The 14,883-nt window shown below is 33.8% G+C and overlaps 1 protein-coding gene across 1 annotated transcript; it reads right to left on the bottom strand.

Annotated features, from left to right (window-relative positions):
- Positions 1-601: 601 nt before the first annotated feature.
- LOC136064618 (sister chromatid cohesion protein PDS5 homolog C-like) lies at positions 602-1,540 on the bottom strand. The gene is made up of 2 exons (XM_065766568.1): positions 1,166-1,540; positions 602-742 (listed from the first exon to the last, which is right to left on the bottom strand). Exons 1-2 carry the CDS (start codon positions 1,538-1,540, stop codon positions 602-604), a joined length of 516 nt encoding a protein of 171 aa, XP_065622640.1.
- Positions 1,541-14,883: the final 13,343 nt, after the last annotated feature.

Raw genomic sequence — 14,883 nt, 5'->3', positions numbered from 1 at the left:
TTTGCCCCTAGCTGATTGAGGAAAGGGCACACTATGGTCGTGTATGATACATGGTGATGTAGGACAATTAGGACAAAATTAAACAAAGAGAAAATAAAAGGATATGACCTAGGAGTCAGCACCTAGGCTTGACTTGGAGTCAGTACCAAGCAGGGAAATCACTAGGAGTCAACACTTACGGTGGACCTGGTGTTAGCACTAGACTAAAGAGAGACCAAAATGCCATTTTTTTCATTCATCAAAATAACAACTATCTCCAAAAGGAGTACAGTAGTTTTCTTATAAAGGATTGCTAAACCATAGTTCTAAATGGTCCCTAATTGCCTTATTACAAAAATAACCTTGCTTCCAAATATTAAAATACTAATAGCCTATTAAACTACTAGGACCTAAAACATAAAAACACAATTGACTGGAAAACGTAAATAATACTAAATAAAAATCTTCTTGCATCTCCCACATCATTCTCCTTTGGTTGGAGAAAACTCGACCTCGAGTTTTAAAGTGTTGAAGGATTAGGATGCTGACAAAGAATTCTTGCTTCAAGCTTGGAATAAGCTTAGGGGGCATAGAGAAAACAAAAACTTTGCATTCCACCACATCAAACTCTAATAAGCTTAGGGAGCATAGAGAAAACAAAAACTTTGCATTCCACCACATCAAACTCTTCTGGAATCACAAAGTCAATGTGTGGAATCATCACAATCTCATCTTGAACCATTAGAAACACTGCATTATCAACCTATTCAACTTCGCAAAGTTGTAGATCTTTAGGAATTATGGAGAGTTTATCAGTATTACATTCAACGACTTCAACTTTCACATCATGTACAACCTTAAGCTTGTTGAGTCATACTTGAATGGGTGCCATTATCTGCTCTAGATGGTCATTAATCCTAGTAATTATTTGCTCTCCCAATTTTCACAAAGTAGGTGAAACATTCTGATTTTCCTTTCTTACACTAGCAAAAAGTGAAATGAGAAGATCCAAGGAATGTCTTCATTGTCATCTATGACTAGAGTCATAATTGTCTCCATGGCTAAAAATACAACAGGTGGATGGTTAGACCTAATTCTTTTTAAGAAATTTTGAAACATCTCAACAACCAATGCATCACACTCAAGGTAATTTGACCTTTGTAACTGTATCAAGAATTGAAACTACCTTCGTATAGCTGTGAGTAGCCAAATTAGACAAAGTTTCAAAAGCTGCTACAATTAGTTGAAATATTTCCTTCATTTGCTCATCCTTATATGGGGTATCTGGTGCTGTTATCCTTGTAATCTCAGTAATGCAAGATACAACTGAAATCTTCATGTCCATTTCAGCATTTCTCAAAAGTTTATTAGTGATTAGTGCCTTGACTAAGGGTAAAAGTGCATCTCGCATTAATTTGGATGGCGCTTGCTCCACATATGTTAACAAATTTTTAATTTCATCAAGAAGAATGAAGAGGTCATCAATGGAGGAAGGAGGGTTAAGGAGTCTATTCCCAGTCTCCTTAAGTTGCTTCTCAAGTTCTTTATCAAAAGAAGTCATTTTTAGCTCAAACTTAGGGGCACAAAACACAGAAATTAAAAATTAATGATTTTTTGCTTGTTTGTGCTGGGTGTATCAGATAAGTCAAAGTGGGTAAGGTATTAATGTATTAGTTGGTCTAGTGTGTGTATGTGTGTGTGTATATATATATATTTTTCGTCTAGATAATACTATCCAATGATGAGTTATGATATGTTTTTTTGTCTCTAAAACAATGCTTTTCAAATATGAATTTAGGTTTATGATGCAAGAGTAACTTATGAAAGTGAGTATGAACTATTTATGAAATTCATAAAATCATTTTAGCATGAAACCCTTATTTGTACTTAAGACATTCGCACATCAAATTTTTTTTTGATAAGTAAACACCGTCAACATTTTCCAGCCAACAAGTATCATTTGGTGGTGGCCACAGACTCCGGAGCTATAGTGAAGACTATGTATAGCAATGGAACAATTGAAGTACATCTTTGTATATAGATAGGATGTCTATGTTTAGATCCAGTGACTTTCACTTCCACTGTACATGGGTTTTTGGTTTTATTACTTTGGAGATGTTATGAACACATTTGTGGTGTATATTTATGCATCTCCTAAACTATAGGATGGTTTTAGATGCTCTAGTATAGTTATTAAACCTAGACTGACCAACTTGATGACCTGGCACCTAGACTGGTTTGGGAGTTTAAATGAATTGTTCTTGCACAAGACCTCGTCAAACCTGATGGGTTTGTGGTGACCCATGTAACTTGGATGTGTTCTTATCACCTATTTGTTGAAGATGAAGCTTAAGCACAAAGAAATAGAGGTTCAGGTTCAACCCAGGTTCAACAGCACGCACCCTGTTTGAAATTATAACGGTTGTTAAAGCGCACCATTTCATTAAAGCTGATGTGCACCATTTCATTAAAGGCATTAGTGATGTGCACTGTTTTGATTGTATAACTGATTCTTCTCCATCATGTGATTAAACAGTGTCCTTTTAGGCTACTCAAACGACAGTTACTGTGGCGTGAAGAGCAATTATGGTTGAGCTAGGGCTTCTGTGAATTTAGGCACATAGTTTGGATTGTATCTATTCTGTTATAGCTGTGATTGTAACTATATATATGTGATGGTGTATCTCAAATGTAATTAAGTTTTGTGTTCACACTTTTCATTTCAATCAAGAAGATATTTTTCTCTCAATCTCATTCCCTCTCCCTTTCTCTGTTCTTCTATCTTCTTCTTCATTGATTTTTTCTTTGTGATTCTCTTTGTTTACTATGTGTGACAAAACTCTTCATGGTATCAGAGCCATCTGTTACTGAAATAATGGCAGCTACAAGTTCAACAATGGCAGCAACTACGAGCTCAACAATGGTTGCATCTTCATCTTCATGTTTTCTTTAGATTCTTCAATCAATATACTCAATCAACCACTTCTTCTGCTTTCTAATATGGCCAACATGATGACCATAAAGTTGGATAATACAAACTATATAGTTTAGAGACATCAGATGACAATGGTGCTAGAAACTTATTCATTGTTTGAGTTAATTGAAGAACCATAGTTGATTCTGGATCAATATCTCAAAGATCTCTTAGGTTCATACACAACTGTTGTGAATCTGACTTCTTGATTTGGAAGTCAAAAGAGAAGGCCTTGCTTACCTTCTTAAGCTCTACCCTAACTCCCTCAATTATAATGCTCACTGTGGGGTGTTATTCAGCATTAGAGGTCTGGAAAGACCTGGAAAATAGGTTCTCATCCATTTCCAGATCACATGTTATGAAGAGGAGTCTCTAAATGATGGATCTAAGATTGAAGATACCATCTTTGTTATGGCAGCAACATCCACTCCAAAACCTAATAAAAATGCTTTCAATCAGTCTTTTAACAGAGGGAGAGGTAGAGGTCACTTCAATAATAGAGGTGGTAGATGTGGTAGAGGATCTAATGGACTATCTCAATTCTCTCTCTTCAATCAATTTCAGCAAGCACAATCTAATTCCAATGGAATTAAGTCAGAAAGGCCAATCAGTCAGATTTGTGGAAATGTTGGTCACTTGGCTCTTGATTGTTACCATAGGATGGATTATGCTTACCAAGGTAAGCATCCACCTACCAAGCTTACAACTATGGCCACTACATCCAATACTTTTCTCACTCAAGATCAGCCTTGGCTTGTTGATAGTGATGCAATAGATCATGTCACTTCCAGCCTTAGCCATCTTAGCTTCCCCAAGCCTTATCAAGGTCAAGATCATATCACTGTTGGCAATGGTCAAAATCTCCCAATCACTCATCTAGGTAATGCTTCTATTCCCCTATCTCAATCTACACTTTAACTCAAAAATGTTCTTAGAGTTCCTTCTATTGCATCAAACCTTGCCTCACTCCATAAAATTTGTCATAATAATCAATGTTGGTGTTATTTTGATGAGAATATCATTTCAATTCAGGCCTTAGCCATGGGGAAAGTTTTGTACCAAGGCAAGAGTGAAGATGGTGTATACCCCATCTATCCTTAAAAGGCTTCTCAGCTCTTTTTGTCTCCTGACACTTGTAATAGTGCTTTTCATGTCTCCGTTTTCAATAAAACTCTTTGGCATTTGAGACTTGGGCATCCATTTGACTAGGTTCTCACACATTTGTTTCCCAATGCCAAATTTGGTTTGAATAAGTGTACCCTTGTGAATGCTAATTGCACACATTGTTTGTATGGCAAAATGCACAAATTACCATTTCCTAAGTCTTTCTTTACTGCATCATCTCCTTTTGAGCTTATTCACATTGATTTGTGGGGTCCTGCTCCTATTCCCTCTATTAATGGCTTTAAATACTATGTTTTGTTCATTGATCACTTTACCAGATTTACATGGATCTATTTGCTCCATTCGTGGTGGACCCTATCATGAGTTTAATGAATAAACCCTACTATGAATGTGAGAGAAGGGATCATCGTTCTCCATGTTTAGGAATACCTAAGAATTACTAGGGTTACACATTGTGTACAGATTCTCTGGAAAGGGATTGTCCTATTGCTACAATCATCAACTTATTTTATAATGGAGCTATTGCATATACACAAATTCATTTGTTGTTTGATGTCAATGATGGGACATTCCTAGAGCCAACAATATGGTTGTGGGAGAATTACTTAGATTATAGTCTCTCATGCTAACTTTTCTCATCAAAATATTCAAAACTACCCCCATAATTATGCTGAGATCTATTTCTCTCTTTCCCTCACAGATCAGTTTCTCTCACGCAAGTTGCTTGTTCTCGCTCAAATGTTGCACCAGCCACTCGGCGCTTGTGCTACACTACCACTACCATTCCTCCTCTTGTCTTGTTTTCTTTCTCCCTCTCTTTTCTCAAAAAAAAAAAAAGGTTCATCTTCTCCTTAATCATTAAGGGCCGAAACGCATTTTTCAATCGGAATGATCAAAATTCACAAAAAATGTTGTTACAAACTAGAATGCTCAGGTATTTAAAATGAAACGAAATAAGGGTGTACCTGTACCAGATTGTTCACTAGTACGAAAAATATCGACTATACCAGCCAGTACGAAACGGTATTGACTCCCTTGCTTTTGAACCAATTGTGGCTGAATTTGTACAATTTATTGCGCAAAGATGCCCCTATAAATTTGCTTTTGACTTGAAAAATATTTTATTGAGTATTTCTTTCCAATTTTGTGAACTTACTTTATGGTATTGCCAACCTCCATTTCGGTTGAGTAAGATGTCATTGGAAAGGTTATAATGTCTATTTTCTAAAGATGCTTGCTTTATTGTCCAAATCTTTCAATTTTGCATCCTAGAGGCCTCAGAAAATGGTGGAAAATCACATTTTAATATAAAATTGTAACTTTAATATTTTTGTGAATTCTCTTTTATTTAAGTGGGATTCTTTGGCCATCCAAACATATCAAATCAATGTTTATCATGTGACATTTCCAACAACTCCTCACTCGAACCAATTGATGGTCGTTTGATTATAATTTAATTGAAATTAAATTATAATAACATGTCGCAAAAAAGACTAAGGCTTTTAATCCAAGATTTGATGTTTTCACAATATCTAATATGTTTTAACCCCCATATGTGAACGGTCATCTTAAAGGAAAATTCATGATCTTTAAAATGGGCACAAATTCATCATGATGGGACAATTGGATTTTTGGTTAAACTCTGACTAACATAGTTTAAGGTTAGTCAAAATTGGTCAAACTTAACCAAAAATGACAATTTTGAGATTTTAAACTCTTGGACCATCAAAGTGATTTATCTAAAATCTGATAAATAAAAATCATATACTATATAATAAAGGTTGGACTTAGAAGCCATAGTTGCGCCAGTGGCTGCACCATATTGCAGAAATCTTTTTAGATTTTTAAAAATATATATAATTTTTCTTTCCTTTAATTTCTAAGTTGATAAATATCTTAATTTAATTACAATTACAATTCTTCATTTGACCCATCTAATCCTTATTTTATTACTATACTACACGTAAAAGAAAACATTTATATATATATATATATAAAAGGGTAGCAACGTGTATTATAAAAAATATATATATAATTTTTCTTCTCCTATAATTTCTAAGTAGATAAATATTTTAATTTAATTACAATTCAAATTCTTCATCTGATCCATCTAATCCTTATTTAATTACTATACTACACGTAAGAGAAAACATTTATATATATTAAAAAAAAAAAGGTAGCAACGGGTAAAAAAAAACCAGCAATGTGTATTATAAAAAAAAAAAAAAATGCAGCAACATAGTGTAATCTAATCTTTCTCAAATTCTTCATCTAATCCATTTAATCATGATATAAATTTTTTTATAAAATTAGCAACATATATTATAACCAAAAAAAAAAAAAAATGGTGAATTCAGTTCTTTTTTCATGCATATACACAAACATGTAGCGTGATTTTTACTTTCAATTTTTACTTTTGATTATATAATTGTAATTCATTTAGCTATTATTTTTTTAACAAAATTATACGTTTTATGAGTTTATACTCACGGGACTTAAACTTCAAGTTTCAGTATCTTCTCTCATACTTTTAAGGACAAAAATTAAATTCTTATGTGAGCCTATTTACTTCACAAATTTAAATATTTAGTAATTTAGATTGTTCTTAATGATTGAATTGAGGTTTCCACTTAAATATGATTTCAATTGTTGCTTTTGATTGATTTTAACTATTAAATTCAAGGTTTATCCATTTAAATACATATGATTAATTGAGCCTTAAAGTTATTGAAAATTATTTTATATTTTTTTAAGTATTTCTACCATCTTCCATTCAATTATATATATATATATATATAATGATACCTTAAGTCTCACACAATATACATTTATTATATAACTTAAAAGTAAAATATTCATTTATTTTTATTATCTACTTTTAAGTAAATTAATAAAAAAAAATTATTTACATATGAATTTTGATTAAACCATGCATCACATGGGCATAACGCTTATTGGACACTTGCTAAAAAGAAGGAAAGATTTTGATGAACACAAAAACTTAATAACTTAATGTAGGGTATATTTTTGTGGCCCAAGCCTAAAAGGTTTGGATTATAAGCCCAATGAACCCAGAACAATGAATTTGTAGAGGATGGACGAAAGAACCAGGTTGATTGTAGACTAAGCAATAGTTAACTATGGTGTTAAGAAGGAACTGATAAAAAAAAAAAAAACACACTTCACAGTCTTTCAAATTGATGTCCGAAGATGAATATTATTCAATGAAAAATCAATACCACTCTCCTCCAAAAGTCCCCTCTTCTCTAGAAGCTCTTTCTTTATATAGCATCCTCTCTCATCATCTTCATCGTCCACTTGTTTTTCATCTAAGTGTCCACTTGAGTATGTGTCACGTCACATTTCTTCCTTAGCTTTCTGTAAGTGGTGGTAGCTGGATTGACACTGTTCAGGGGTCTTTTCCACATTAATGCGGCCAGAAAAGCAGATGCAGTGCATTTAATGTGGTGGTGGTAGTTTTTCCTTTCAGATATTTCTCCATTCTTCTTATCTCCAGGCATGTCCAAAGCTTATCTAGATTGCTGAAGTCATTAGCAAGCTCATTCGAACCCCCCAGATATTTATTTGACCAAAAATCTTTACATCCGAGAAGAATGATCTCTTCGGAACGTTGGTACTCTCTTCGGACGGATCTTCTTCACTCCCAGGTATCTTTCTTTCATGCGAAATACTCCTCAACAATTTTCACCTCTTCGAACATATAGTAACCTTCACATAGGGCTTTTGGGCTCAATACCTAAGCTTGGATTTCTGCCCCCCACAATAGCCCCTCAAAATTTTAACTTTTCCCTCGCATTCGAGGAGAAAAAATAAGATTTTGATTTGCTACGAAGTAAAATTCAAAAATACAAAAATATCTTAGCTCACACGTGTAGAAGCATAAATCTTTATAACTGCTGCTGTCATTTCAAGATTCCCAAAGCGCTATTAATTACTCCAAGCGGCGTTTTGTCTTTGCCATCTAACGGTGGACTAATGATCCAACGGATGTGGTTTTTCCTTAGAATTTGGGCGGGATAACTCCTACCCTTTCGTTTGTTTCTATATAAAGCCCTAGAGAAGGTTTTTCCCCCTTTACTTTACACATTCTCAGACTTTCTTGTGAACAAAGGCATTCAAATCGACCAAGCTCTATAATCATCAAATCCAAAATCTACAAGCATCTCTATAAGTTCAAAGATCATTTTCTGATCCTGTTCATGTAAGTTCTCATATACTCGTCCTTTATCTTCTCCTCGGACACCTTTCTTTGCCTTCGAGTAGTCGCCCCTTAGTCACTGCGTTTAGAATCTCTCCTTTCTTGTTTGTTTAAGATGGGTAGATTCCAGTATCTAGTGGACAGCCCCACTCAGATGGAGGAGTTTAGGGCCACATACCGCATACCTGAAGATGTGGGTTTGAGATATTGCCCCTCAGAGAAAATACTAACAGATCAGAAGTCGGGTGAAGTGATAATCCCCATTATCGCCTTCTTGGAAAGGAATTCACTGATTGGTGTCTGAGATCTCTGCTCGTAAGTGACATCTTGCTCGTCACCCCAATCCTTATCAGAATGTGAAGAAATTCGTTTTCTCTTTGCATGGCACAAATCCCTCTTTAGCCTCTCAATTTCCAATTGCATGTTGTTGTTCTTCTCTGCGTGAGACACATGACTTCCTCCATGTGGTTGACTTCGCTCAGGATGCGTAGTATGTACGCTGCCTTCACGATCTTGTCTCTACTCCAAATTGAGAAAATGGTCTATGTGTTGAGACGCGCTAGATTCTGCTGGTTGTTACCCTGGTTCAGCCATTATTAACTATTGCTTCCACTTTTGCTCAAACTCTTCACACAGACGGCGCCAATTGTAGGGTATATTTTTGTGGCCCAAGCCTAAAAGGTTTGGATTATAAGCCCAATGAACCCAGAACAATGAATTTGTAGAGGATGGCGAAAGAACAGGCTGATTGTGGACTAAGCAATAGTTAACTATGGTTTAAAAAGGAACTGATAAAAAAAAAAAAAAACACACTTCACAGTCTTTCAAATTGATGTCCGAAGATGAATATTATTCAATGAAAAATCAATACCACTCTCCCCCAAAAGTCCCCTCTTCTCTAGAAGCTCTTTCTTTATATAGCATCCTCCCTCATCATCTTCATCGTCCACTTGTTTTCATCTAAGTGTCCACTTGAGTATGTGTCACGTCAATTTCTTCTTTAGCTTTCTGTAGTGGTGGTAGCTGGATTGACATGTTCAGGGGTCTTTCCACATTAATGCGCAGAAAAGCAGATGCAGTGCATTTAATGTGGTGGTGGATTTTCCTTTCAGATATTTCTCCATTCTTCTTATCTCAGGCATGTCCAAAGCTTATCTAGATTGCTGAAGTCATTAGCAAGCTCATTCAAACCCCAGATATTTATTTGACCAAGAATCTTTACATCGAGAAGAATGATCTCTTCGGAACGCTGGTCTCTCTTCGGACGGATCTTCTTCACTCCCAGGTATCTTTCTTTCATGCGGAAATACTCCTCAACAATTTTCCCTCTTGGAACATACAGTAACCTTCACATAGGGCTTTTGCTCAATACTAAGCTTGGATTTCTGCCCCCACACTTAATAATATATGAATCTCTTCTTTAGATAGAAATAGACTTCTCTTAAGAGGGAAAAAAAACCAATTTGGATAGACACACGACTACTTCAGCTTTCTTTTAATATATATAAACTTTAAACTCTACCTTTGTGTCTTCATACCAACTCTTTTTCTCCAACATTAATTATCATTCTCTTAAAATTCCTAGATAGAAAATTTATACATTCTCTGTTTTTTGTGTAAAAAATTTTATTGGAACACCATTATGATATGATATGCTTTTATCGATATCCAAATTGCAAAAAATTCATTAAATTTCTTTTAAAAAAATTAATTTAGTTGGTTGGTGTCACACAACCACTATACTTAAGGGAGACCTAATCATTGTAAATTATCTTAATCGGTATCAAACTTTTTTTTTCCTCTAAAAAACCATATATATCCAAAAAAAAAAAAATTGTTGGTGAAGATACAAATTTGACATGTACAAGAAAAGTTTGATACATATGATATAAAATTACGTTTTTTTTTTCTTATAAAAATTTTAACCATAAAAAAAAGTTTAAACCAAAAGAATTAGAGCCCCACATAAATTGATGAGTTTTTTTTTTTTTTTTTGGAAACCGCTTAAATTAATGAGTTTGAATGGCATGCATAATGGTATGTAGCATATGGTGATGTATATCGAGTGTAATATTTAATTTTTTGTTGTTATCTAATTTTTTTGCAATTTGGTTTCTTAAAAACTCTATATTAACATAGACTTCAAGAAGTTTAGGATATATGATTTTTACTTGGTTTCCTTTTAGGTGGAGTGAATATATATACACGGTTATTAGGTGTTTTTTTTCATTCTCCAACCTATTGTATGGTTTTTTGTTTAGTCTTCCATTCTTCTATCTACAGCACCTACAAAGGTATGTATTTATATACTATGATTTTTTTTTTTTATAATCAAATTGAATTGGTTTTGTTTAATTATTATAACATGTTTTGCTTCTTAATTCTCATCATATCTCAATGTTAATGAAGTTATTTACTTCTCAATTCTCATCATATCTTAAAAGTTATTTTCAATTATCAATGCAAACTTATTGCCAAGGTTTTAACTTTTAATTTTTTATTAAAAAAATATTGAAGTTTTTGTGTATATATAAACCCTCTTTTTTTTTTTTGAAGGGTGAAACTCACCCAAGTTTTGGTGTCTCCTCCCCATCTTTCAAATACAAAAATTAAATTATCATGTGAGTTTCTCCACTTTCATTTTTGTAGTTTAGTAATTCGGATTGTTCTTGACCATTGAATTAAGGTTACCACCTAAATATGCTTTCAATTATTATTTTTGGATTGTTTATAATTATTGAATTCAAGGTTTTTTCATTTATATATGCAATGGTGAGTACTTAAGTTTTAAAGCTTAATATATATTATGCAAACTCCTTGAATATTTTTTTTTCTCAAAAAAAAAAAAAAAAAAAAAAAAGAAAGGAAAAGGAGTAATATAGTTATCTATCATCTTCAATTATTACTAGACTTATATTAGGTTTTTGCATTTATATATGCAATGGTGAGTACTTAAGTTTTAAAGCTTAATATGTATTATGCAAACTCCCTGAATGCTATTTTTTCTTAGGAAAAAGAAAAGAAAAGAAAAAGAGGAATATAGTTATCTATCATCTTCCATTACTAGACTTATATTTGATTTGTTTATTATTATATAAAAACCTTAGTCTTACACAATATGCATTCATTATATAACTCAGCATAAAAGATTACTTGAGTTTTATTATTTAATTTTAATTAAATTTATAAAAAATTTCTTTAGTTTACACATTATTTTTTATTAAGCTATGCATCGCACGGCCATAATTCTAGTTATTAAATATAATTTTTTTTTTTTCATATTAAAATGCAATTTTTTATTTTACTTTTTTAGGACTTGGTGTTCTAGTACGCAAATCTAGATCAAAAAAAAATACGGCAATAACTTTAAAAAACTTTGCAAACATGGCCTTAAATTTATGAGTAATTCTACGGTACTCTCCAAAAAAAGGGAGGGTACGGTACTGACTAGTAAGTAACTTACTACACTAGGTTACTTTTTTCTCACACTTAACGGTTTCATTCTCATATTGTGCAATTCCAACATCACATGTGATAGTTCTTTTCTTACATTTGGTGGTTCCCTTACTTTTTTCTCACATTTGACGATTTCATCCTCACATTGTCTAGTTCTAACTTTAAAATAACTTTGCAAACATGGCCTTAAATTTACGAGTAATTCTACGGTAACCCCCAAAAAAGAGGGGGGTACGGTACCCACTAGTGGGTAACCTGCTAGACCAAGTTACTTTTTTCTCACATTTGACGGTTTCATTCTCATATTGTGCAATTCCAACATCACATGTGACAGTTTTTTTCTCACATTTGGTGGTTCTCTTACTTTTTTCTCACATTTGACGGTTCCATCCTCACATTGTGCAGTTCTAACATCACATGTGACAGTTTTTTTGTCACATTTGGTGGTTCTCTAACTTTTTTCTCACATTTGACAGTTCCATCCTCACATTGTGTAGTTCCGATATCACATATGATAGTTTTTTCTCACATTTGGTGGTTCCCTTACTTCTTTTTCTCACATTTGACGGTTCCATCCTCACATTGTGCAGTTCCAACATCATATATGATAACTCTTTTGTCACATTGGATGATTCCTTACTTTTTTCTCACACTTGACAATTTCATCCTCACATTGTACAATTCCAACATCACATGTGACAGTTCTTTTTTCACATTTGGTGGTTCCCTTACTTTTTCTCACATTTGACGGTTTTATCCTCACATTTTGCAGTTTCAACATTACATATGACAGTTTTTTTTCTCACATTTGGTGGTTCCCTAACTTTTTTCTCACATTTGACTGTTCTATTCTCACATTATACGATTCCAACATCACATATGATAGTCCTTTTGTTACATTGGATGGTTGCCTTACTTTTTTCTCACATTTGACGGTTCTATTCTCACATTTACGATTCTATCCTTACATTGTGCGGTTCCAATATCACATGTGACAGTTCTTTTCTCACATTTGGTGGTTTCCTTATTTTTTTTCTCACATTTAACAATTTCATCCTCACATTGTGCAGTTTCAACATCACATATGACAGTTCTTTTGTCACATTGGGTGATTTTTTTTCTCACACTTGGCAGTTTCATCCTTACATTGTACGATTCTAATATCACATATGACAATTCTTTTCTCACATTTGGTGGTTCCCTTACTTTTTTCTCACATTTGACGGTTCTATCCTCACATTATGCAGTTCTAACATCACATGTGACAATTTTTTCTCACATTTGACAGTTCCATCATCACATTGTACAGTTCCAACATCACATATGACAATTCTTTTGTCACATTGGGTGATTTCCTTACTTTTTTCTTACACTTTATAGTTTCATTCTTACATTGTGCAATTTCAACATCACATGTGACAATTCTTTCCTCACATTTGGTGGTTCCCTTACTTTTTTTCTCACATTTGATGGTTTCATCCTCACATTTTGTAGTCCAAACATCACATGTGACAGTTTTTTCTCACATTTGGTGGTTCTCTAACTTTTTTTTCTCACATTTGGCAGTTTCATCCCCACATTGTGCAGTTCTAACATCACATATGATAATCCTTTTGTCACATTGGATGGTTCCCTTACTTTTTTCTCACATTTGATGGTTCTATTCTCACATTTGACGATTCTATCCTTACATTGTGCGATTCCAACATCACATATGACAGTTCTTTTCTCATATTGATGGTTTTCTTACTTTTTTTTATCACATTTGACGGTATAATCCTCACATTGTGCAGTTCCAACATCACCTGTGATAGTTCTTTTGTCACATTGTGTGATTCTTTTACTTTTTCTCACACTTGACAGTTTCATCCTCACATTGTACCTTTCCAACATCACATGTGACAATTCTTTTCCCACATTTGGTGGTTCCTTTACATTTTTCTTACATTTGGCGGTTCTATCCTCACATTATGCAGTTCTAACATTACATGTGACAGTTTTTTTCTCACATTTGGTGGTTCCCTTACTTTTTTTTCTCACATTTAATGGCTCCATCCTCACTTTGTGTAGTTCCAACATCACATATGACAATTCTTTTGTCACATTGGATGTTTCTCTTACTTTTTCTCACACTTGACAGTTCAATCCTCACATTGTGCAGTTCCAACATCACATGTGACAATTATTTCCTCACATTTAGTGGTTCCCTTACCTTTTTCTCTCATATTTGACGGTTTCATCCTCGTATTGTGCAATTTCAACATCATATGTGACAATTCTTTTCTCACATTTGGTGGTTTCCTTACTTTTTTTCTCACATTTGATGGTTCTATTATCACATTAAGTAGTATCAACATCACATCTGGCTCTATTTTTGTCACATTCAATGGTACCCTATTTTTTTTCCTCAAATTTGAACGTTCCATTATTACATTGGGCAATACCAACATTACTTATGACCGTACTTTTGTTACATTTGGTGGTACCCTATTTTTTTTCCTTACAATTGATTGCTCAATTGTCATAGTAAGAGCACTCTCATCAAGTCTCTCAAATGTGCCAAATGCTAAAAATTTGGCACATTTGACACATCAAACACAAAAATGAAGGCTCATCAGGTATGTTAAATGTTCCAAAAATTTGGAACGTGCTACAGTACGCTCTCATATTTGAGAGCGTACGGACAAAAATGGCATTTGTGTTTAATATTTTTTATTCTCTTTTCTCTCTCCTCTCTCCTCACTTTCTTCTTTTCTCTGCTCTCTCCGTCACTCTCTATCTCTTGGCCACCTTCATTCTGCGTGCACGAGAGCGGGAGTGGATCTTTGTTGTTTTCCTGATGATGAAACCATCCTTCACCAGTTTCCTGATGTTCTGCCCTGCACAAATTAATCATGTAACATCATCAGATCGAACGAAAATGATAAGGTATACAGTATTGGATAATCCGATTCAAACACATATAGATCCGAAACTCATAGATCCGAAACTCACATATTGATTTTGATTTTCTTTTTCTTTTCTTTTTTGTTGAGGTTTTTGGATTTGAATTTGGAATTTTTATGGAGATCCAGTGATTGTAATCGTTGTTTGTGGATGTTGATTTGCCGTTGGCGGTGATTTGCCGTTG

Source organism: Quercus suber, unplaced genomic scaffold (genome assembly GCF_002906115.3).
Source record: "Quercus suber isolate HL8 unplaced genomic scaffold, Cork oak 2.0 scaffold_720, whole genome shotgun sequence".
Lineage (NCBI taxonomy): Eukaryota > Viridiplantae > Streptophyta > Magnoliopsida > Fagales > Fagaceae > Quercus > Quercus suber.
This window is presented reverse-complemented; position numbering and strand designations above follow the sequence as displayed.

Bases quoted from the DNA above. Each gene is read 5' to 3' on its own strand.
- LOC136064618 (XM_065766568.1), bottom strand. From the start codon at position 1,540: ATGACTTCTTTTGATAAAGAACTTGAGAAGCAACTTAAGGAGACTGGG. The intron at 743-1,165 runs GTAGTTTCAATT...GAAGTTGAATAG, and splicing joins CTACTCACAGCTATACGAAG to GTTGATAATGCAGTGTTTCT.